We start from the raw sequence: 25,570 nt of genomic DNA on the forward strand, positions 1-25,570 counted from the left end.
AGACCATGGCTGCCAGGCTGTGGAACAAAACTGGCTCACTGATTTTACCACAAAGGCATTTTCTGGGCACCATCTCCCAGCTGAGCCTGTTGCCACAAGTCACCTGTGCAGTGGTGGCACCTTGGCAATGAGGGAGGCCAGCAAGCCCCATGTGTGTGCAGGGAAGGTTTCAAATGCCCCTGAGACACAAAATGTCAGAACCTGTGGTATTGATGATTCCCAGATTGTAGAAAGTCTCTGTCTTTCTGCCCCACTGCCAAAGCAGAAGCCATAATTGGTCTGTGCTGTTTCAAGGTTGTTTATTCTGTTTATCTCTAACATGTTCTGCTGCCCTGCCACAGCTCTGTCCTGCAGGGCAGCGTGTGGGGCTCTGCCCTCAGTGGGATGGTACAAACATTAAATACCACAAACTACCTGTGCTGGATTTACAATAACGTGCCAATATCTGTCACCTACGTTGAACAGTGTGTCCCCAGCCTGAACCAACAGAAAAATGCCAACACCACAGTGAAACATGGAGGGCATGAAGAAGGAGAAAAAGGACACGACACACCCAATTTCCTCCATCTTGTCCCCTTTGAACCCCTAATCTAGAATCCTAAAATTTTACTTTTGCACCCATGCCACACTTAATTATTACTGATATCAAACACTCAGAGCTTGTAATTCATCCTGTAAGATTGAAAACTCTTTTGCATGGACAGAGATCACAGACAGTGTCTCTGGGGGCTCTGTCCAGAGGGGTTCCTGACCCCTGCCAGGGTCCCAGACCTTCCAAGGCAGCCAGAGGGATGCCCTGGATTCCGACACAAAATACCTGAGATTTTGGCATGGCAAGGGTATCACAGCTTGCAATCTGTGAGTTTTTCTGCTTCTGTACCAGGATTTCTGTGTTTGGAAAGCTCCTGCCTGTGCAGGTTGTGAAGCTGAGATGAAACCTGCTGTTGTGATAAGCAACCTCCTTAGCCCAAAAGTGCTGTTCAGTTCTTCTTTTCATGCAGCTGGGGGGCCCCCAGGCTCCCTGCAGCTCTCCTGCCACCTGAAGAGAGGTTTGTACCCAAAGTGCCTGGGCCTGTCTCGAAGGAGAAGCTGGTGATAATGGTGTTCAGCAGGGGCACGTTGAGGAAAGGCTGTGGCCTCCAGAAAGAGGACAGTATAACCCTGATGATCCTGTGCAGTTGTATCATCAGCCACATCTTCCAGCAGGGGATGTGAGAGCCCAGCCTCAGCGAGGGGTCTGCCCTGGGCAGCAGCTGGTGCCTGACCAGGAATCCCTTCCTGCCTGGGTGTCATCCCAGCAATGCTACACCTGTCCTGCAGCAGGTCTGCCTTCAGCTGCAGCTGCCTTGCTACAAGGACATGCATCCATCCACATTCCCTGGAGAATTAAGAGAGGGAGAGAACAGGCATTCAGGTGGAGCTAAGTTTCCCTGTTTACCATAGAATGAGTGCACTGGATCTGCCAGATTCAGTGCTGGGAAGCAGGGAGGCACTCATGTGTGCTCAGCTGTGCTGCAGAGAGACTGAGTAGTTAATCCAGGCCTCCAAGATCCTTTAAACCTTTAAACCTTTGGTCTCCCCTTTGAGCTGGACAATTAATGTGCCTTGTGATCCTGGTTCACGTGAAGCAAAAGGGCAGTGTTTTGTAGTGAGAGCAGGATGAATAGGAGGCAGTGCTCCAGGGTTTTATCCCTGCCTCTGCTGTGAGCCTTTGAAGGAGTCACTTGATTTATCTGGGCCTGATTCTTCTCTCTAACAGCATTTTCAAAATCTGCACTTTTGGAAAAAGACATCTAAGTGTGCTGCACAGAAATCACTGAATGCCTGTGTGATCTAATGGTGAATTACACCCCCCTGAAAGGCATCAAAACAAACTCTTCCAATTGGTTTTGTGAGTAATTTCTTGTGCCTGCTAAAGCTGGTTATTTAGTGCAGCCTTTTCTGTAAAGAACTTGACAAGTAGTTGTAGTTTAATTATTTTTTCTAATGAAGAAGTGTCTTTTCCTAGCAAAAACATTTTAAAACCACAACCAGAATTTCTCTCTGCTCCCCATATATCCCTGAAGCACTTCTCAAAGGGACTAAAGAAACCCTTCCCAGGAAAACAGTAGTAATAAGAATCTGCTTTTAAAATCCTTTAGCCAGTCTAAGTTTTGTGGTTCCAAACCCATTTGTGCTCATTCACCATACTCATCTCTCTGTCTGGGGAGATTATGGCTAAGCTGACGTGTAAAATCCCCTGTGACTAAAGCTGGTAGCACCCATGCAAGGAGCTCAGCCCTTCACTCACCCACGTAGGAGTGATTCTGCTCGGTGTCTTCAGGCTCCAGGTAGTTCAGAACACCATTCCTGGCTCTGGCAAGCACACACAGCCCCTGCAGGAACGCTGCCTTCTCCCCATACACGGTGTTGGCACTGAGGATGCAGGTTCTGAGTGTGCCACCACTGCTCAGCTGTAAAATCAGGGAGGGACGTCAGTGGATGGATCCAGTTTAGATGGATCCAGAGATGGAATCCTCCACAGTGACACTGGGTTTCCCAGATAAACCCAAACCCTGGGAATAGTGGCCTAGAGGAATCGACATTTGCAGAGGTGCTCTGCATGCTTGGTACCTGTTTTGGGTTCCTAAAAACACAAAGAGTTGCCTAGTTTGATTTTATTTCTTTTTTTTTCACAGCACACCTGCACCCACGTGGTGCTCCTTGAGAGGTGCTGGCTGGAGAGTGCTGGTGGCATGAACTCTTCTGCAGTTTGGGGTATAAAAGAGGATTTGCAATAACCAAAACCAGGTACCACAGAAAGCCAGCCCAACTGGCTGGCCTCAAACTGGGACTGGGGGAGAGATGCTCCAGGCAATGCTTTAGAGCATGAGTCTCATTTTCACATTCTCCTTCATTGTCTAGAAGAACTCATATGTCTGCTGACTGCACTGCCAGACTAAACCACTGAACAGCTACCTTGGGTAGGGAGCTGGCTCTGGGTACACCAATATTTTTAATTCTTAAGTCACTCTAGAAAGCCTGGAAATTATACTTTTGTTTCAGTATGAACTGAGTGAACCTGGTTCCTTCAGTTCTAGTTTAGCACAGCCCTTTCCAAAGTCACACTCCTGCTGGAGCTGAAGCACAGGCTGGAAGGGAAGCACCCTGTGATCCTGGGAGAGTCTGGCAGCTTCCTGCTGCTGTGGGAATATCAGGCTTTGGGAGGCTCAGGACAACGTGGTTTATGCATCAAATCCAGGCAGAGGTTGGATACACACTTAGACAGGAGCTGTGTCCAACCATCTCCCTCTTTGCCCCACTCTGTGCTGTAATTCCAGGGGTGCTACCACTGGATTTTGTACCTTTGCTCCGTTGGCTTCAAGCACAATTTTTTCTGCCATGGCTTTTGTCTTTCTGTAGGGCAGCTCCACTTCCCCACTGCACTGAGTGTCCTCATTTCCTCTGGGAGACGTTGTGGGAGACAGGGAGTGACCGTGGGGCAGAGCACAGGGCTGGGGGACATTTGTCCCGGCCTGGTTTGCTCTGCATTCCCTGCTCCCAGGGCTTTCTGTCCCAGCCTGGTTTGCTCTGCATTCCCTGCTCCCAGGGCTTTCTGTCCCAGCCTGGTTTGCTCTGCATTCCCTGCTCCCAGGGCTTTTCTGCTTTCTGGGAATCTCAGCTCCTGGCTGCACTTTGGGAGGAATAAAGCCCCAAGGAGCGCCAGGTGCTTCGGGGTGTTCACAGGCAGGTTTGCATGGGGGCAGTGGTTTCTCAGAGCTGGATTTAGTTTTGTCTAATAGCATGATTGAAATAACATCCCATCAGGCAAATTAGAAGGCAGCAGAGTGACATTTTTAAGCAACTCACAGCAAGGTAACAAGAGCACAAGAAGATGGAGGGCAGGAAAATGAGAACAATTCTATTTCATTTTTTCATCAGAGGCAGAGAAAAGCCTCTCATGAGCCATAAACTAAAAGGGGAAACTGCTACTTAATTTTCTCACAGAGTTGATTAAAGTTGGGAGGCATTTGCTGGGGATGTGGTGGAGCTGCTGGAGATCTCCTGGAAGCCTTGCAATCAGCAGGGTTGTGCTGGGATTGCTCCTTCATCTCCCCTCACAAATTACCCTTGGGGGGAAGGAGAAGCAGAGGACCCCCGGCCAAGGACAAGCAGGGAACACTGGGCTGTGGAAGACAAGCTGCTCCTCAGGCTGCCAAGGGGGAAGCCTGTGGGATCTCACATGGAACTGGCTCACAGGGGCTGGAATAACTCCAAGGAGAAAGCAGAAAGCAGCTCTATTCCCCATAGGGTGTCAGTGTCTCATCCCAGTGGTTTTAGATCAGCCTGAGGCCATCATGAGATTTGATTAAACATCTCCAGTGGGCTCTGGAGTGAAAAAACCTGGCTTGCAGCATTGGGAAGGAGCATCCACTTGCTCCTGTGCTCCCCTGAGTAGAATAGATGAGCCCTCCCTCCTTCCTTGTGCTGCTGGAGACTTTCTTCCCACTTGTAAATTAATTTACTCTATATTTTGCTGTTCAAGAGAAATCCACCCTGGCAAACCAGGACCTGCCAGGCATGGGGTGCCCCACAGAGGGCAAAGAGGAATCCTCACCTTGCTGGGCTCAGACACATCTCCTGGCAGGGTTCAGTGGCCTGTGAGGACTTCACCCAGCAAATCTGCAGCAGAGGTGTTTTTGTCAAACACTGGGCCTTGGGAGAGCCAGCTCTGACTCAGGCTCCCTCTGTGACCTTGGCAAGTTGTTTTCTCTTTTCTGTGCTCAGATCTCCCTGTGTAAAACCTGGCTGATGCTGTTGCCTGGCCCTTGCCTGTTCAGCAGTCTGGCATGTTGTGTGTCAGATATCCCAGCTGAGATCAGGCTCTCCTTGCACTACAGCAACAGAAATAAATTAGGAGCATCAGAAATGCAGACTCCTCACACACCCTGGGCTTCTATCACAAAACCCTCCTCCCCTCCCTGTGTTTACAGGGCATGAAGAAGACACAAACCAAAAAACAAGCAAGACAAAAGATTGATTGTGCAAGGTTTGTTGCAAGCCCAGGAGAGGCCCAAGACAATTAGTGGGGGGTTATCTAGAAGTTCTAGTTTTAATTGCTTTCTCTCTCTTTTTTTTTTTTAATCAATTTTTTTTTGGGTTTTGGTTTTGTTGGGGTTTTTTTCCTTTTTTTTTTTTTTTTTTTTCCCTGCAAAGCTTTCAAAAAGCAGCACAGCAGCCTCACAAAGGGACAAACCTGCCTGCTGTTCCTGGGCTCTGCTGTGTGTGCCTTCCCCCACCCCTCTGAAGCTTGGTCGTAACAAAGAGCTCAGCATAATGCTCTTGCTTTTCAAAACGATCCCAGATAAGTGAACGCTAATCAGACTGGAGCAGCATTGTCAGAAGGTATCTCAGCAGTGCCTGTCTCCCAGGGATTGAGACTGACAGAGGCATTTTCTATTCTTGTCGGATGCTGAGGTGTGAGCATTATCCCAGCGCCCATCACCCCGGCCTGAGACTCCTCCTGCTTTGTCTCTGCCAATTCCCCAGCACGTAAAAAGGAGGTAAATAAATTCTATGAGCAGTGATGGAGAAGGGGCAGAGAGGAAAAGGCAGAGTCAGGCAGGATCCTGGACTGTGAGGAGAGGGCAGAACAGATGGGGTGGGGATGGGGAGATAGGGAAATGGGAAGAGGAGGAAGGAGAAAGGCATCACCTGTGCCTTCAGTCTGCAAATCAGAGCCATGTTATGCTGCTCCCAGTCATCCCTGGGCTCCCTGTAGAGACAGGTGGGGTAAGTTTTCACTGGGAGGCTGATAAATCTCATTATCTAATTCCCTTCATTTAAAATCAAAATAATTGGAGAATGAAGACCCCTCTCTAGGGCTTCCTCTCAGGATAATGGGAGAATTGAGTGTGTTCTGCAAAATAAGTGAAAGACTCCAGGTGTGGTTTTGTTTGTATTTGTGGTGGAGAAGGCTGTTCTTAGCTCCATGAGCATCAGCCTGGGTGGGTTTTCTTGCCCCCGTTGGTGCCACCATTACAAGCCAAAGGACTGTGATCAGGCAAGATCTGGGGCTGATTTTTTCAAGACATCTGTTCAAAACTCTCACTTACATCACAGGACTAAAATACTGGCAAGGATGTGCCTGTATCTACATGAATTCTTAGGAATTATTTGTATTTGCTAGTGACCAAATTCCATAGCTTTGCAGTAACACAGTCTCCAGTGTTTTTGGTCCCAAGTGGATTGAGTTGCTCTCATGGAGTTTTTCATCAGCCAGACATTTATTCTACAGATTTGAGTGCTTAGATGCTTTTCAAAACAAGGGGCTTATGAATTGACTTACTTGTGAGCATGAAATTTAGGCTTGTAGGTAATTTAATGTCTTTTCTAGATGGGCTCAATTTCTAGAACCAAGTGACTGAAGTCAGCTGTGCCCAGCCTGGCTGCCTGTGGAGACACCACTTGACTTGGAGCCAGTTTCCCTGGCACACAAATTTCCAGGGGCTGAGCAGTTTGTGTGGCTACAACCAGGCTTGAAATCAGCAAGGAGACTTCCAGTAGTACACATCAGACTGACCTCAAATTTAACCTAAAACTTCAGCCCCTAAATTTTTTGAAGCTATTTCTTCAGAAATATCAACCCTGCTCTCAGGTGCTGTTGCCCCAGGAATACAAAAGTATTCACAAGTCCTGATGCAAAAAAAAAAAACCCTCAAAATTGTTATTTTTGCCACTGTCTTTGTATTGATCCAATTTCCACCTTTGCCACAGAAGGTTTTCTAAAGCTCTGCTGCTGCTTTTGGGGCAGTGGGTCAATCTTGTGGGAGCCAGAAACAGAGGAGAAGGGTTGAGCATAATGCCCTGAAGCCCAGGAGACAGCCCCCATGAGCAGGTAGCCTGGAAGAAGGATTTTGAGGGATAGAAGGGTACAATTGACAGGTCAGAAGCAGGTAACAGAAGGATGTGACTAACCTGAATCCTTCAGGGCAGCTTCACAGGGACAGTGCATCTGTCCCCTAAGACTTCATGGGCTCACAGGAGGTGTTGGGTCCCACAGCAGCGATGGAGCTGGTGTAGAGCAGGTCTGGGATGTTCAGGACACAGCAGGCCCTTACCCCATTTTCAGTACCTGTGGGGCAGGGTGGGGAAGACAAACATCAACCACCTTGCCTTGATTCCTGTTGTGCAAACCAAAATAGATTCGGCTTTTTCCAACTTGGGACTAATCCTTCTTTTTTTATGGCTGAAAAGATGTAAAGCCCCAGGTCAGGGCTGCATTTCCTCAGCAGGGGATGGTTTATAACATGAGTAGCAGTCACATCCATAGCTCTGACGTGGCTGAACCTCCATGGCCATTGGCAACTGATTTAACTTGGACTTTAGAGCTGCTAACAAAGGGAAGTTGAGGGCTTGGCAGAACAAAACTCCATCTTTTTTCATTTGTGGGCAGACTTGGTGAACTGCAGCCTTCTGGCAAAGGATCAGTCTTTTAGTTGCATGTGTTGCTCTGTAGAAGCTCTGCAGGGTGCTACAGGGTGAAATCACTCCATCAGACTCCTGATAGCTGCAGAACTTTAAATAAAATAATGAGGGCAGCTTACAAGTCCACGTGAAATCCAGACAAATCCAAAACGTTTGCTTTAAGGAAGGTTGTTCTGGCTGAACTTGTTGGTCAGTGTGTGTGGTTTAGTGTGGTTATTTTGGAGTATTTTGGTGTGTTCAAACAATTTATGACTCTTGCAGGGGTGGTTTTGCATTCAGTGTGATTTTGATCCAAGTTGATCCTGTGAGAACCTCAAAGACCAGGACTGAGGGCCTTCAGACCTGATAAGGCAGATCTGAAAGGAAGCAGCTGGTAGGGTTGGCTTCCAGAAACTGCCCCACTATTTGTGCCTGGCTAAGCAGGCTCTGCCCCGAGCCTGTGTGCAGATCTTGTGTGGGAGGGCTCGTGATTTTTATTCTCTTTGCTATTAGGGCATAATCTGAAATTACCAAGGAAATCCTGAGTTTAGGATAATTTCCAAGCACACAAATCCATCTGAAATCCCAGTGGAAAAGAAATCAATGTGCTTCTGCATGAGCCTATCACAATATGTAAAGTTAACTGAGAACCCCTGGTGAGAAACATCACTGGAAACAGCTGAGTTAAAATCCATTCAGTTTAACACAAAGCAGATTAAAAAGTCTTTAAATTACTAGATGGAAAAAAAATAATTCTTGTAGAAGAGAACTCTTCAATTCAGTCAACAAGGCTGTAACAGGATTCAGCAGCCAGTGGTTGAAACAGAGGAGGGAATCAAAGCAGAAGATGTGCATTTTGGCCAGAAATGATAATTAACCATCGGCACACCACCACTCCTTAGCATTGTTATGGCTTGCTGAAAGCCATGATAGATAGCCCATTAACTTGCACCCTTAATTCAAGGCAACAAGTCTGTTGAAAAGGAATGGTCCAATTTAGCCACAAATTGTTGGGCTTAGAGCAGTAATTGGATGAATTTCTGTGGCCTGAGTTGCACAGAGGAGTTAGCTGGAGGATTATATACTTGACCTCTCCTGACCCTGCCTTTTTCCATGAAGTCTATGGCAGGTATCAAATACCATTTTTATTCTTTTATCTGCTGTGATTTTAATAGAGAACTTCAGGCTAATCTCAGAATTCAGGATCTTGAGGAGCCTTAGTGAGGGCAGCAGCCCCGTTTTGGGGAGTTCCATGTGGAGTCATCCAAGGGGAGGCAGAAATGCAGGACAGGCTCCTGTTCAGCCATCCCATACCAGGCTCCTCAAGGAGTCACTCGGTGACACTGGAAAATCCTTGTGTGTGTGGTTTTCTGGGAATATCACCAACATCTGCAAGATTGGTTTGCTGAGGAGGGTTCTTGCCCTGTGTTCAGTGCTCCCTGTAAATCCTCCCTGAGCTCACAGCAACAGTCAGGGGGAAGAGCTCACAAAGCCTCTAAAAAGCAGCAGGACCCCTCAGGCTCTGAATATTCTGAGAACACAGAGAGCACAACACAGGCTCTTAAAAGCATCGAGTTTTGAAAACAACTACAGCGATGAAAAGAAGGCTGGAATTTAAATGTTACCTTTGAATGTAACAGCAAATAGTCAAAGCCCTAAGCAGTAATCGAGTTGGAGATGTATATATATGAAAAAAAAAAAATTCCTTCCTTTTGGTTAACGACTATTTTAGTAGCTAACAGCCTGAGGTACCACTGGAATTGCTGCTGTAATAGGGATTTCATTATTTTTATAGCCTGTACTTATTTCCTTGATTTATGAACAAATTTTCTCTAAGCAGATCTTGCACCAAACATGAAATTGGCTCTTGGTGGTAGGAGGACAGGGTTGTGGAGCTCTCGGTTACACATGGCCTGTTGATACATGATAGCTGGGAACTCTGACTAATTAAACAGCATCACTCTGCTAATTAAAACAGCATCATTCCCTTCTGGTGGGTGCAGCTCAACGCATACAGCCTTGTGCTGGTATAGACAGGGCAAAATCCCTGGGAAAGCTCTGAGCTATCCAAAACAGGGTTTAATTTTAATTGTTGGCCTTGTCACATACAAAACAGTTTCAGACCACTGTAGGTGTGTCCTGAAGCACCTCAGTGCCACCAGGGGAAGTTCTGCCCTGCCCAGAACGCCTGTGCCAAAGCTGAGCCCAGATTTGATGAGCAGTGGAGAGGAACAGCTCTGAGCAATGACAGAGGGGCAAGGGGAGAAACCTCCCCACTGGAAATGTTCTGGGCACCTTTCCCATCCCTGGGTGTGCTGGAATCCTGGATGCTGAGAATTTTAAACTTTCTGTGCTTAAAGGCACAGACCCACAAGAGAACACTGCATTTGACCTGAGGTTGTGGAACAAGCTTTTAAAATTGGTTAATAGCACTGGGATTATGGGTGTGTAGTTGGTTAGAAGTGTGTGATATCACAGTGTGGAAAACTTAGAGTTTGGGATTTTAGAATACAGAAATAAATATGGAGCAAGACGGAGGTTTTAGGGCAGGTTGTTCTTTAACTTTCTTCTTCCTTCTTCTTCATAGGTTTGGGTGATGTTTTGTGATTGGACAGAAAAGTCTGCATTGCGGGCTTCGAGGGATTAAAAGGGGAAATAATCTGGGTGTCCGTTCTTAATTGGATAGTTTAGTTTTTAAAGACCTTGTAAGAAGAGTTAGTTAGCCATTTTGTGCCTTGCTAATGAAAAAGCTGCCGAATTCACAGTAGTGAGCCTGTGACATAGATAAGGAATAATAAACACCTGAGTCTGAACATGAAACACCATCTCAAGTGCTTCATCCCGAGCTGGAGGAAGCGATGTGGGCGTGTGGGATGTGGGCAGAGGGAGCAGCGCCTGCGGCTGGATGTGCTGCTGGAGCCGCCTTTAATATATGAATTTAAAATGTATAAATCAAACGAAAACTTGTAAATAAAAAATTATAAAGCAAATCAGCATTTGCACTTTCTGCAAAGTAGGAAAAATTTTAAATTAAAAAACATTTATTTTAATTAAATAAATAAAAATGATTTATTTTAAATGACATTTCACAATTTATTATTAATAAATAATTAAGTGTTTTATGACTTATTAAATTAATACACAACAATTTTAAATTAAATAAATTTATTTTAATATGTAAATAAAAAATTATAAATTAAACAAAAATTTATCAGTAAAAAATTATAAATCAGAATTTGCACTTTCTACAAAGTAGAAATATTTATAAATTTAAAAAATATTTATTTTAATTAAATAAATAATATTTAATAATTACTTGTTTATTAATAAATAATTAAGTACTTATTAATTATTAAATTAATAAACAACAAATTCAAATTAAATAAATTAATTAATTTTAATATATATGTAAAAATATAAATAAAACAAAAATTTATAAATAGAAAATTATAAATCAAATCAGCATTTGTACTTTCTGCAAAGTATGAAAATTTATAAATTAAAAAATTATTTCTTTGAAATTTTAAATAAATCAACTTTAATCATTATTAATATAGAATCAAATTTTATTCAATAATAATTAATAAATAAGACATTTCAATTAAATAAATTTATTTTAATCTATAAAGCAAACAAAAATTTATAAATAAAAAAATTTATAAATAAAATCAACATTTATACTTTCTGCAAAGTATGAAAAATTTATAAATAAAAAATTAGTAAATTTTAATTAAATAAAATTAAATTAATAATGATTAACAAGCAATTGATTATTCATTAATAATTAATTTAACAAGAATAAATTGAATTAAATAAATGGATAAATTTTAATTTAAATAGAAAATGTCATTGGAAATTCCTCCCTTAGAGCCACTCAGAATTGTCCCCCTGGTCCCTTTTACCTCCTCCTTCCTCAGAGTAGCTGTTCCTTACATGGCTACTCGTTGCATCCACTACTAATTTTCTTGCTTTGAGTTATTGCTTTGGGACAGTGTTGTAACATTTCAGTAGGATTTTCCCTGTTTCCTTTCCTGTAGTTGGGAGTGGAACTGGGATGAGCAGCCTCGGGGATTTGCAAGAAGCCGCTGGTGGGGTTGCTTTGGGCAGGAGATGTCTCCTCTGCCCTGGACAGAGAGCCCCACACAGGGTTGGCATTCCTGGAGGATCCAGCAGCTCAGGGAAGGGTCTGTGGCTCCAGCTGTGGGGCTGTTATGGTGTGGAAACCCTCACAGGGCAAGGTGGGCAGAGAATCATTGCTGGTGGCCCCAAAGGAGGGATGGAATCCAGGCCAGCAGATCCAGTGGCTGAGGGTTCTCTGAGCAGCCTGGCATGGAGGAGGAGACAGAAATTTTACCAAAGGTCCAGCTGCTTTCTTCATGAGCATAGCCAACAATCAGTGGGCTTGCTCTGAGGAGTTGTAATATTAAATTAATTCACACTGAGCATGAATGTTAATTTAGTAGTAAAGCACAGAGTCGATTCAGTGAGAATAGAGGTGAAAAGCAAGGAGCTGTCCATGAAGCAGAGGTGAAACCCTTGCCTGGAGGAGCAGAGGATGCTCCTGCTGAGAGGCAGAGCAGGGTGTCAGCAGGCTCCTGGGGGGAATTTTTCTGCTACTCTGTTGTTTGGGAAAGCCTAGAGCCCATCAGGCTGAAGTGTTAAATAGCCTTTTTCACACCACCGGTGTTAAGGCAGCTGGTGTAAAGCAACCATGAGGAATTTTCAGATGGACAAGGCCTGGTGAGCTCTTCCCAAGGCTCCTGAAGAGGTGAGGGGTGTAACTGCAGCTTTAGTGTGTTATCAGCTACTTTGGAGAACTTCTGAAGGCACTGGGAGAGTTCAGCAGAGCAAATGAAACACTTGTGCTTGGAAGGGGGGTAAAGGAGAGGCAGGAAATTACAGAACATTTTGGTTTCAACCCCAGGAAATTCAGGAGCAGCAGTCAAACCACGTTTGTGTGAGCACCTGTGGGACAATGGGGAGAATGGAAGCAGCTGACTTGGATTTGTCAAGAACAAATCAAGCCAGATAAACCTCCTTTGTTCTTATGACAAGGTAGCAGGCTGCAGGGATATTGTGGATCAGGTTGATGTTATCTATCTTGATTTTTGAAGGGCTTTGGAAACTAAACGTCATTCTCACAGGGAGTCAGTAAAACATAGGCTAAATAAGCCCCATTAAGGAGAGCACAAAGCTGGTGGAATTACAGTTCCCAGGGAATTGCCAGCTGTGGTAGGTGGCTGCCCTGGGGCTCTCTAGGGTTTATTGCTGTATTTGAGTCTTTTTGATTGTTTTCATCAAGAATCTGGCAGATTTGTTCATTAAATCAGCAGATAACATCAGACTGGGAGGGACCATGCTGGAGGATTTGGGTATGAGCTGAATGGAATTAATAGAGTCTGGAGGAAAAAAAAAGTGAAATTTGATAGGAACAAAGAGAAGTTTTTGGGTTTAGCAGGGAAGAGGCAGCTGATCTTCATGAAGGAATTAAATTGGGCCAGGGCAGCTCAGGGGCTGTTGCTTGTTGTCAACTGAAAAAGGCACAATTGTAATGACAGGTAAAGCAGGAGGATAAATTGCAGGATGGAAGATACAAATCCTTCAGCTTTTTGCAGCAATGGGAAGGCCACAGCCCAAAATTCAGTGCCCCCCTTGCAGACAAGGGCAATAGCAGTGCTGGATGGAGCAGAGGAGGAGGAAGGAGGGTGTGAGAACTGCTTTAGCCTAAAGCAGAAACCAGTATAGAGTGGAAGGATGTGGTTTGCAGATGGTGGAGATTGTTGTTAAAAAAAAAAAAAAGAGTAATCCTGTAATACCCCTTCTGCCTGTAAGTTTAGATGGGAAATCAAGGACCCAGACTGTACCCATGGCCTGGTGGGGCAGAGATAAATGGGGTGGCCTGGGGACAGAACAAAGATCTGTGGTGGAGCTGAGTCTGCCTGGGGCAGGGGATGGGGCTGGGATGGCCCCTCAGGCTGCTCCTGCCTCATTGCCTGAGGTTTGCTGGGGTGTCAGGCCACAGAACCCTCCTGGAGCATGGATTTTGGCACCTCCCTAATGTTTAAACAGTTTTGTCTTCAATTATGGGTGCTTTTAAGGTAATTGGCTCCCTGAAAGCTGGGGAAACCAGTCTGCTGAGTTCAGCTGCCAGGGAGGTTTCTGATAGTGATATTTCCCTGGGAGTCTGGACTCGCTCTGGGTGCATCCCCTTTCTGTCCATATCTCCCCACAGGATCTCCCTCAGCATTTTTTTGCCTCTCTCTAAGCAGGCTGAAGGTTTGGGCAGTCAGAGACAGGGAACCCAGCCCAGCATTAGCTGAGCAGGGCACCCTGAGCTGCCTTGGCTTGTTTTGCATGGGTATTCCTGAATCCAGTAATACAGGTTGTTTTTCCCCAACAAATCTCCCTGTACTCAACCCTGCATGAGGGCAGCACTCAGGATATGATCAAATTAATTAATTCAGTATCTCTGGGTGTTTAGTGAGACTTACCTCCTTTTTTAAGGCTGCTATAGGTTTCTCTCAATTATGTCCATCATTTATTTCACAATGCCTGCAGTAGGTGCTGAGATTGATTTTGTTGCTGTCAGGATTTTTAGTTATTTCCCTCAGAAGCAGTGGCTGGTTGGAGCAGCTCAGGAGGATGTTGCTTTAGCCCCTTTGTGTCAGACTAGCTGGGCAGCCAAGTTCCCATGTCACAGCCTCTGTGTGCACATGGCTCCTCACAGCTGATCCCTGCCTGGGGCCTCAGAGCCTCACTGAGACTTCTCTTGGGTTATCCATCCCTAGGGGTCTTTTTTCTTTGATTTAGTGCTGTGCTGTAAAACTTCTGAGCTGGAAGTTGTTCCTCACCCAGTTTGTTTCTCCAGGTTCCTGTCCCATTCCTGTAACTGTGGCATCCCCAGTGCTATCCCAGCTGCCAGGAAAGGGAGGGTTATGGGCACTAAATAGATGTTGATGGCCTTTTCTTACCTGTGCTGAGTTTTTCTACTTCTTCTCTTGCAACTGAATCAAAAACTCTGATTTCTTTGATGTAGTCTTGTTGAGACAGGAGCTCTACGCTCCTCTCCCCCACAAACCCACATCCTCCTGTCACCAGGTAGACCCAGGCTCCATCCACTGCTGAAGATGTTTTTGTGGTTGAGGGGAAGAGAGGAGGAGGTTGCCAGGATCTTACTGTGCACTCAGCCAGTGTTTTCTGAGGTCAGTCTAAAATTTAGCTGTCACAGAATGCTGCTGGGTGAACATTAACTGCAACTGGTTACACATAAATCAGGTTTTCCTTGGCACAGTCCCACAGTGCTGCCACAGGCCCCTTCTGGGCTCCCTGACTCAGCCTTTCCCTGCTCCCATGGTAGCCCATGGCCAGTGGGGCACCTCTGGCTTGCCTTGGTGTGTGTCCAGTCTCAAGCCAAAATCTGGATGGCAGAAGTTGTGCACCCTGGACAGTCCCTTGCCACAGGCAGGTTTATCAGCTGCTGGAGCTCAGGGCAGCTGCTGCCAGTGGGATGCTGCAAGGACCCTGTTCCCATGCCCTGGTGGTTTGTAGAGAGGCTTTACAGCAGCAAATCCTTCCAGGGCTGAGCTGTGTCAGGAATGGGCAGCTGGGGTTTGGTGGTCACCAATCCCACCAGTCTGAGCATCTGGCAAGGCTCTCCTGGATGGATGTGCCCTGAGTTGACTACATCACACACCCCTCTATGAATTTGAAGACCATATTGGAGTGCAAACTCTACCACATCCTTTGGCAAAGTGTTCCAACAATTAATTCTCATCACTGATACAAGTTTCATCTTGGCTGACACACCTTTCCCTGCTATGCTCTACAGATTGTGTGCTGTTTAATTTCCCACTGGAGTTCAAAAATGGTATCAGCTTTGTCCAAGGGTGCTTGATCCTGTCCTGAAAGTGGGATGTGGCAGGGGCAAGACCTGTCCTGTTTCTCCCTGCCTCTCCCAAAAAGGCTCAGAGATAACAAAGTCAGGCCTGATCAGCTCCCAGGCTCTCCTCGATGCCCAGCAAATGACACCCCTCAGTCTGGAATAATCACCTTTTTCCAATCCACCTTTGAAGCAGCTTGTCACTGTTGTTGGTGAGCTGTTCTGAGAGGGTAAATAAGGTAATATATTCTCCCTGCTTATTTTTCCTTTACACAGTGTATTACTTGTTTTTCTGTAGCGCTGCTTGGGAAGTTTAGGGTGAGTTTGTTCCTGTTGCAGGTTTGTTCCTGTTTCTCCATCCCCAGACTGGAATATGGAGACAATTCCAACTGCATTCATGGCCAGAGCCATTCTTACCACAGTGCCAGTGCCTGGCTGGCTAAAGAGCCACTTGGTGCTGAGCATGAGGTTAATGAAGAGTTAAGGCAGTGAGCTCCAAGAGTAGCTGTGTTTTGTTTGTGAATAAATAGTTTTCTTTTAATCAGCTCCTGCTACAAGTTTGGTGTGCTCCCCTCTGCCATTGATTTTCCTGGGCTGTGTTAAGCTCAGGAGAAGTCAGTTCCCCTCGCTGTGATTACAATCAGTGGCCATAATGGCCCAGAGACCAGCATGGGCCTGATGCTAATTTGGTGCCTGGCAGACCAGCACAGCCACAAATGTCCCAAGAAATTCATTTAGCCTTTTATCCAGCAGCTCCCAATCTGTACAGTGGTGATTAACACAACTGCCTTCCCTCAGAGGACTTTTTGCAAGGATAAATACATCAGAGTTGGAGGTGTTAGGACTCAAAAACTGAGATAAATACACCCTGAGAGACCCAGACACGTGCTGCATGGGAATGTCTGGCGTGAAGTAACCTTGAGCATGTCCTCATCAGCGATGCAGAAAGCCCTGTGAAGCAGAGACCTCGACTCTGTGGACATTTCCCAGTGTTTACAAGGCTCAGCCTTCGCTGCACTTTTGGTATCTGCATCTCTGCAGTGTAGTCTGATCAGGAGGGGAAAAGCTGGCTGGCATTTACATATCTCTTGCTTTCATTGGGATATTAAAAACAAGTTCAGAGCCCAGAGCTGTGACGCCTGTGACAGAAACAGCCCAGGCCCTCCCCTCCAGCCTCCCTTTGCTAACACAGAGGTGTTGCATCTCAGGGGCAGCTGTTCCCAGAGTAGGAAGGTTGAAAGAAGGGCTTTACCCACATCCTCTTCTGGCAGTTTGAATTAACACAAGAGATGACTCCAGGGGTCTCCATAACCCAGAGGCACACTCAGAGAGCGCCCAAAGACTGCTGGAGGGGCAGATGCCCAGGAGGTACCAGGGAGGGAGTCTGGGCAGCCCTTCCTGTTTTAGCTGAGCCAACTCAACCTCCTTGTGCTGTGAGGAAACTTTTGGGGAAGTCAGGTACACTGCAAATACCAGCAGATTTTAATTTACACTGCTGGGCAGAGCACAGTTCTCTGTCTGGCTTGTTCCCCCCTCCCACTCTGCTGCAGCCACCCATCTTCTGAGAGCCCAGGCAGAGCTGAGATCCCTGGGTCTGCCCTGGCACAAAATCCCTGCAGGAACTGGAGGAGGAATCTGCCAAGTCTGGGCAGAGCCTCACTCTTCAAGGCACAGCAAGGTGCTCAGAGGTGACCTGAGAGGCTGCCTGAGGAGCTAAAACACCTCCCCATGAGGGCAGGATGTGTCCCTGTGCTTGGGATGTGTCTCTGTGTTTGGGATGTGTCCCTGTGCTTGGGATGTGTCCCTGTGTTTGGGATCTGTCCCTGTGTTTGGGATGCATCCCTGTGTTTGGGATATGTCCCTGTGTTTGGGAAGTGTCCCTGTGTTTGGGATGTGTCCCTGTGTTTGGGATGTGTTGATGTGTTTGGGATCTGTGCCCGTGTTTGGGATGTGTCCCTGTGTTTGGGATCTGTCCCTGTGTTTGGGATGTGTCCCTCTGTTTGGGATCTGTCCCATGCACATCTTGTTTTTAAGAGCCCTGCAAAGGAGCTTTCCCAAAGAGAAGGCTGAGATGTCAGGAAGGAAAAGCCCTGATTTCAGGCTGCAGTTTGCTTGAACTTGCTCTGCACTTCATAGATAGAGGACACCTGACATGATATTCATTTACAGTAAGTTTATTTCTCAGTGCATTACATGAAAGGTCTTTGGTATTTGTGGGTCCTTGAATACTGTTCCCACTCTGCTCCGTAAGAAAATGCTGAATACAAAACATTCCATATACAGTAACAAACCCCATAGCAAATAAAGAGCAATAGATATTTTGAACAATAACATAGCAATATGAAAACAGATAAGTAACCATGCAAGAGGTGGAACAAACAGGTTGTGTTTAGAACAAACATTAAAGCCTGCCATAAATGAGTTCATCCTGTCAGACGAGATTTATTCTTGCTCTAAGTTAAGAAATTACACATGATTGGAAGATACTGCCTATGGCTGCCCTATAAAAGACCAAATGGTTGTAAAGCTGATCCCCAGGAGAGAAGCCAGGACCATTGGTACACATATGAGACACATTGATATAAATAAAAAAGGTACTGTGTAAAATGATGGTGAAGAAGTTACCATTTCCTTCTGTGGCTGGGAATGTGCCTCGTGAACAATTATAGCACCTTTCAATCCCTTGGTTTCACAGGGAACCAAGAAATCACAGAGACTCTGAGTAGTTTAACCCCTACACCCCCAGTGGAATGTCATCTTGAGTCAGAGAGAAGGTGTAAAGGTGGAGGAGGATGGGTTTCCAAACATTGCCTCAGGAGGGAATTCCAGCAGCTGATTGTCTTTTTTGGAAGCCTTTGTCACGGTGCTCAGGTCCCACATGACAACAGCTCATGGCAGTCACTGGAGCAGAGCTGCTCCAGGGCTGGGTCTGGTTTTTAAAGCCTGTTCCTTTGAAAGTTGATGACAAAATGACCGTGGAGTTTGATGGGAGCAGGTGAGGGCTCTTCTCTCTAGTTAATTTCTATTTCCCTGGGTTGCTATCAATTCCTTACAATAAGTGCAAATTAGACCCTCTGGAGAGGAGCATTCCCTGCCTCCCAGGAGTTCCAGGTTGCTGGTGAACATGAGGGTGCATGACTTGCAAAGGGTTTTGGTTGTGCAATGTGCTGCTTCTGGTTAGCTCAGGGCAAGGAAAACACTACTACTACCAGAGCTGAGCCAAGTCAAAAACACACTGGAGCTCAAACAAACATCAAGAAATTCAAAAAAAGTCTTAGGAGACAAAAAAAAAAAAAAAAAAGAACACACTATGATATTGCACAGTATGTATGTAAGATAAAGCACTAAACATTTCAATTAAAATATATTTCTAAATGAGCACGCATTCAAAATAAATCCCCTAAGTTACATAGACATGGCAAGAAGCATTATATGCCCTGGCTGAAATGAACCTCAGGATCCTGCCCATGATGGACAATGTGGTGGGAATGGTTTGCTTGGTCATCAGTATCATCAATGTCAGTGTGTGAGGCTGTGCTCACCTTTAAATGTAATTAAACTGGGGTGGCACAACAATGTGGTCCAGCCCTCGTGTGAGAGGAATGAAACCCCAGCAGAGAGAGAACGTCCATCTGGTATAATCCTGCTGTCCCCCATTTAAAGATACAGTACCTCATCAGAGAGATGGGGCTAAAAAAAGCAAGGAGAAAAAAATTGCATAGCTCATAGTATCAATAATTAAAGTGGTTTCAACCCAAACCTGAACAGCCTTTTGACAATTGACTTGGTAGGATTAATTGCAAACAACTTCCATTAAATTTTCCTTTCATCTTGTCAGTAATTTGATTTAAATAATACAAAATTCCAAATCCGTGTCAGTATGAATGCCTCAGCAATGTGAGTGACTAAAGCATTAGCACTCACCAAGCTCATACAATAGCTTTGAATTCAGAAGACAAACTTGGAGAAAGAAAATTTCTCTTCCAGTTCAGTGTGAAGCCTCTGAAATGCCACGGAAGTAAAAATGGCCTCATTGTATTCCCTCTTCCCCAAATTCAACCCTGTAGCTACAGGACCAGCGAAAGTGACTTTCCCCATTTCCCTTTTTAAAGATTGATTTGGCTGGGTTTGGTTCCTGAAGCTGCCATGAGGACAGATTGTTCCTGTGGCCTGGACTACAGCTGGCACAGCCTGCCCCGTACACGAGTTTAGACTGAACTGAGATTTCTCCTCACTCCTCAGGCCTGATTTTCCAACACCTACTGGCTGATTTATCTCCTGGAAGGCACCAGTGGGGTCCATGTGAACCAGACCAAGATGGTCCCAATTCACCACAGAGGTAACCAAGTACTTCTCAATTCCTGCACAGGAATCAGCCTGCAAATGAGGAACCATCCCTTTTTTTGACATTTAATTCTTAGATGGAATGAATATTCCAAGAATGTTCCCATGGCTGAACCTTGCTTGGCTGGCCACAAACAGAACTCTTGCCCTGCCAGTAGTGGAAGGAGGGACCTGGGCTCTTACAGCAGCACAGACATCCTCAGAGTTAATGCTGGGTTTAGAGTTAGTGCTGGGGGTGAAACCAAGATGCATCCAGAGAGGTTTTATTTCCTTCTCCCACAGGGATTGCAAATACAGGATGGCTCCTTGAGCTCAGGAACCTGCTGGACTCGAGTTTTCCTCATTTTCTTGTCTCTCTACACCACAGTCCAGCTGTAACTCAGAGTGCAGCCAGGCACCTCCCCAGACTCCTGCAAAGCTCTGGGCTTATTTCTTGGAAAATTCAATCATTCAGAAGCACAACCTGAACCAGGTGGGCTGAACGAGCCCCACAGCTGGCACTGGCCAAGCAGGGGGAGGATGCAAAAGGAGGGCAGGGACTTGCATCCCTGCTGCCTCCAGCACAGCTGGTTGTTATTCAGTTGCCCAGCAGTAAAAGCAAGGCTCTGGTGCTTGCTCAGCATCAGCTTATGCTGTTTCACCTGGCTGGGGATGGCTGGACTGCTGAAGAGCAGGGCCAAGGGAAGGCATGGTGGGTTCAGCCATCCTGAAGGAGCCTGTGAGTGCTCATGTGTGGAATTGCCAGGCTCTTCAGAGCAGGAATTGGGACTGGATGTCTGTTGGTAGCACTGCCATGTGTACAGTGTATATGGACAGTCAGTTTAATGTGTGGCTAATGCTGGGCTGGCAGAGCTCCTCCATTTTTAGCCTCATTTCCAGAGGTCTTTGCCTTGGGAAGTTCACTTGGGGTGCTGAACACAGGCACTGCAGAGTGTTTTCTTTGGAAAGCCTCTGACAGAAGCACTGCAGCAGTGCAGCCCAGCCTGCTCACACAGCTGTGTTCTGCACAGGAACCAGACACAGAGGGGCCATAACACAACTCAATTTGCTCAGTTTTGTCCTGGGCTGAATTTGAGAACTGCCAGAATGTGGGAATTAAAAAGTAAAAAATAGTCCAGTCAGTTTTGTTGATTGAATTCCCCCTTCTAACAAAAATCACTGTCTACATGAATGACATCAGCTTGTCTGACCTGGTTAGCACAGCAGGTGGAGTGATTCATTTGTCACTGAAGGGCAGGTTCAACTTCTTAAACCTGGAAGCTGGTACTTCCCCTAAAATAACCAGTTATTGCAAAAAGTAAAATGACTCTGTACTTAACTCCCAGTGCAAGATAAGCTCTTGACAAGACTGTAATTCCCTAGGCTGTGGTTTGCTCCTACATTGTCTCCAGATCCAAATGGTGAGGAGTTACTCACAAGATTAAAACAAAACACTGTGGAAACATTTTTCCTGATTGCTGTAGGATTAATAAACTATTGCAAAATATCCTTTTGGGTGAATAGCTAGTGCTACCACTTAAACTAATTATCTCTGGATGTATGCACAAGCTGAACACAGTATGGGAAAATTCTTGCACAATTCCATCATATCTCAAGCAAACTGCTCTGTTTTCACAAAAATAGTCTAAGCTCTCTAACCCAATGTTTCCATGAGCATTTGCATCACAAGTCCTTGTTTTGCCAAGCATAAATAGAAAGAATGTCCCTCATAGGCAATTAGCAACATGAAAAGCCAGGGTTTTGTTGCTAAATCCAGAGAGCCACCTGAATTTTAAGAGTAATACTTTTAAATGTACTTTGCTTAAAAGAAATCCTTGCAGGTCATGCTTTCATGGCCTGTGGAAGCTGCACCTGGAAGTCAGTGTGACACCAACACAGGAAATAAAAGCAGATGCCTTCAACTGCAGCAATGGACAAGGCTGAGGCTTGGCTTTGGCTCTGGTGGGATGGATGGACTTGGCCAGTTAAGCAGAGCTTTACTGAGTGACTGTCAAGGTCAGCGAGAGAACAAGGGCAGGGTTAAACCCTCGAGGCACAGCCAGGAGGTGTCACTGCTGTAGGCAGCTTCTGAGACACCTGACAACTGCTATTCCAAAGGCAAAACAACAAAATCAAGGAAAACATTCTCAAAACCCTCTCTGAGCTATGGATAAGTCATTCCCTGCAACCAGGGCTCAGTATTGGGCAGGGAAGGAAACCCAGCCAGCAACACTGCAGCCTCCCACCCACTGCATCTGCAGGGTGCAATTAAGCACCGGGTACTGTATCTTTAACTGCAGAACAGGCAGGGAGGACACAGAGATGCTCCTACTTCATCCGGTGGCTTCTCCTTCTGGCTTCACCATCATCCAGCAGGGAAGAGAGGATCTGGTGGGCCTGGGGCTGCCGGGGTCCTCCTCGCTTGATCTTGATGCTGCTTCTCAGGGGGGAGCCCGGGATCACATCCTGTCCAGAGCCTGGCTCAATGGAAGACAAAGAGTCTGTAAGGAGAGAAAGTCATGGGAGAGCACTATTTAAAAGGGGAGGCTGAGGAAGACACTCGTGGGCCCTTCTGAGTGGTTCCTCTTCTGGGAGCAGTGTGCTCCCTCCTGTTTGCTCTCCAGGCAGGAGGCAGCTTTGGGGCTACAGCTTTGCTGCCATCACACTTCTCCTGCATTAGTTGTTTCCCCTCTGAGCTCTTTGGGGTAAGTGCTCCTACTGCAGGGCCTGTTCTGCTTTCTAAAGTGCTGTTCTTTTATTAATTATGAATTTACTTGGGCTGCAGCAACTACTCAGCACTGTCCACAGACTCCTGGTGTTGGAGGATGAGCTGGTGGGCAGTGGGCAGTGATGCTCTTAGGGTTTAAGTACCATTTCACTCCTAGTAAAGGACATTTGGAGGCACTGAAAGGATTGAATGGAAGGATTGACCCACCCTGGGCTGCAGCCAAATCAGAAATAATGCTGGGGATGGATGGAGGCTGTCCCTGGTCCCAGAGCACCTCCAGGTAACAACCTCCTGCTCTTCCCTCAGCTAAACAAATTAAATATACACTGCTCTGGGCCACTCTTCAGCAGCAGATGCCGGTGGCTTGATCTGCCTCATCATTTCCAATGCTCCAACTTCTTCTTCCTTCTGCCTCCAGAGCTGGTTGTTTGCGTTTCCCTGCCAGGAGCCCAGTGTGCCACCCTTGGCTTGATCCCACCAGGCAGCGTTTCTGTTTCCAGTGAAATTTTGGCTGCTGGAGGATTTGGGCTCTGTCTGCTGGCACCAAACCCTGCCAAACAATTTGGGCTTTGCTGTGTCCTGCTGGGCTGCTCTCTGCAGCTCCCAGGCCAGGTCAGCTCCAGCTGCCCTCCCAGTGCAGAGGAGAGCTTTGTTTGCTGGGATGTTTTGCCTTGTTGCTTGGGTGGCTGTGGTTTTGGAAACCACACTCAGTGGGAAGTTTCTTGGGGAAATGAGAGCATGGGATTGGCATTTCTGAGTGGGGTTTCAAAGCTGGGCTGTCCCAGGATCCGTGGTCAAATCCTTAACACCTACACTGGGAACATGACCAGACAGTTGGTGCTGGGTGATTTGAAACTCTGTGGTGCCCTTTCAGTCCAGGGAGGCCTGTGCTCAAGGAAAATATTTTTTGTTATTTAATGTATTTTTCTCTTAGTTTGTTGAGACCTTTTTAACCATATACACAAAGATGAACATAATTGCACAAGGAAAATAGGCCTTACTTTCCAAGTTCCCTTTCTAAACAGTATTTTTTAGGTCCTAAAATATGTGTGAAGTGAAAGAATGGAACTATTTCAATAGCCCAGAGTAGGAATACAATTATCAACACTTATGGGACAAAAACCCCCTAAAGTCATACAATATAGGAGTTTAAATATGACCTAACCACGGTGCACAATTAAAAAACATCCATTTTTGCTGATGCAGTTACACTGGTATAGAAGTACAGGTGGGTGTAAATAACTCATCTCCATCCCAAGCAGTAACAGATCAATACAAACGGTTTGCTGAAATGACTGTTTCAAAATAACAGCAGCACATGCCTCGTTGCTGCTGTATTTCCAAAGAGAATGTGAGAAACAGCTAAATCAGGCAGTTCTGGTGGGGCAAGGCTGTGTGAACCCCACTCCCTGAGTCTACAGAAGATTCCCAAGAATGTGATTTTTTGCTTTATACCACTATAAATGAAGGTACAAAGTAAAAGCCAAAGGAGGCCCAGACCCTGGCTCTTGTAAATACCCTGTTCTATTGGACTCACCCAGGGATCCCCCCTTTCCCTCTTCCCTGGAGATCATCCCAGCTGGCATGGGTTGCTGCCTAGAAAATCAAGTGGGCATCTCCCTGGTACCCCCACCAGCTCAAAGCAAAGCAGCATAAAAAAATATGTATTTCTACCCTTGGAATGAAAATGAGAAGTGGAGCAGGATTAGTGCAGAGGTAAGGTCAGGGTGAGTGTGGTTGAATCACGGGGTTGTGATTCAGGGTTTCCCAAAAATCTTATGCTGTTGCTGCCTATTGCTTTTGGAAATAGCATTGAGGCCTCCAAGGGCTCGAGGCCACTGAGCAGAGCAGAGCAGAGCAGAGCAGAGCAGAGCAGAGCAGGCTCCAGGCCAGGCCAGCCATGCCCTGGCTCTGGAAGGGTCCAGCAGCAATTCCATCCCAGCACTGCTGGCTCCAGACAGGGCTGGGATCCCCAGGTGCTGCCTGGAGTGCTTTATTACTGTGTAGTGAGGCACTGTCAGGACTGCTGGGCATTTTAGCTGCTCAGCATTTCCAGAGCTTCAATCAATATCCAAAGCCACGTCCCAATAAAAGTGGATGCTTATCTGAGGGGAGGTGTGAGCTGGGCTCACAAGCAAGGCTGGGAATGAGGTTCCACGTGTCGAGGACAGAAAAGTGCTCTGGGACTTGCTCAGTGCCATGGAACAGGTTTGCTGCTCACAGGCTGGGATAGCAGAGCCAAACATTTTGCATCTAACTGTGTTTCTGAAAGGGGAGAAACTGGCACAGCAGGTTTTGGCAGCTGTGAGAGAACTGTTCCTCAGCTAGCCCAGAAGGAGCAGTCTGGCAATAACCAACTCCTGTGACAATAACCAACACCATCCTGTGGTTAAGGGATGAGAACTTTCTTTAAGGGATGATGTACACACTGTGCCAGTGATGGGAGAGCCAACAGCCTCAAGAGATCACAAAAATCTATCTGAATGTAAAATATTTAAACTCTGTTTAAATCTGACTGTGAAAATAGGTTTCATGTAAGTTATGATCACAAAATGCTCAGGGATCACTGATTTTCAGGGTGATGTGGCAGCACTGTCTGGGCTTTCTCTGCAAACCTGGTGCACCAAGCAAGGGCCTCAGTGGTGTTCAAGTCACTTGGAAGATGCTGTTAACAGGATTAAATGATCTGGCCTAAAGACTTGAACAAGCAGCTCTGTGGGAAGCTGGTGGATGATCTGTGCCACATGGCTTGAGCTGCTGCTCATGACTTGGCTGCCTGAACTGTAACAAAAATCACTGTAAGGATCATTTCACCTGCTACTGGAAAGCCAGAGGAAGTAGTACAGCTGCTGGAACTCCACAGTTCTAAGCTCCCCTAAGTCATGGCACCTAGTTTTGAAAATGGGGCTTGAACAGACACCAGAGAGCTCAGGAGAGTGGGAGGATGTTTAAGCATCCAGCCTGAGCAGAGCCCCTGGTTCACAAGAGAAGAAAACCTTAGCAGTGCTTACCATGAATTCCTATCATGTGCTCAAGGATTAATACTCTCTCAGCTAAAATCTTCAGAGCCTCTCGAAGCTGTTGGACACCTTCCCCCTGCAAGAAAGAAAATAAAACTAATGTTGGGATGTGTGGCAGAATAGGCTTCTTGTCCACAATGTCGCTTTTAGAGCACCAAACCCGGCAGTGTGGAT

The 25,570-nt window shown here is 46.1% G+C and overlaps 1 protein-coding gene and 1 pseudogene across 6 annotated transcripts in view; both read right to left on the reverse strand.

Annotated features, from left to right (window-relative positions):
- Window positions 1-260: 260 nt before the first annotated feature.
- LOC115497813 (3 beta-hydroxysteroid dehydrogenase type 7-like) lies at window positions 261-15,736 on the reverse strand (annotated as a pseudogene).
- A 1,747-nt stretch (window positions 15,737-17,483) lies between these two features.
- Window positions 17,484-25,570, reverse strand: part of COL26A1 (collagen type XXVI alpha 1 chain) — a 167,662-nt gene continuing 159,575 nt past the window's right edge. For 5 of the 6 annotated variants that reach the window (XM_030287941.4, XM_030287945.4, XM_030287940.4 and 2 more), the window contains 2 exons: window positions 25,388-25,472; window positions 17,484-22,149 (listed from right to left, as the gene is read on the reverse strand). In XM_030287941.4, coding sequence (XP_030143801.4) covers window positions 21,977-22,149; window positions 25,388-25,472 — 258 coding nt within the window. In that variant the 3' untranslated portion in view covers window positions 17,484-21,976. The remainder of the gene's footprint in view (window positions 22,150-25,387; window positions 25,473-25,570) is intronic. The other variant, XM_030287942.4, reaches the window with a different exon arrangement.

Source organism: Taeniopygia guttata, chromosome 19, assembly GCF_048771995.1.
Source record: "Taeniopygia guttata chromosome 19, bTaeGut7.mat, whole genome shotgun sequence".
NCBI classification, from domain to species: Eukaryota; Metazoa; Chordata; class Aves; order Passeriformes; family Estrildidae; genus Taeniopygia; species Taeniopygia guttata.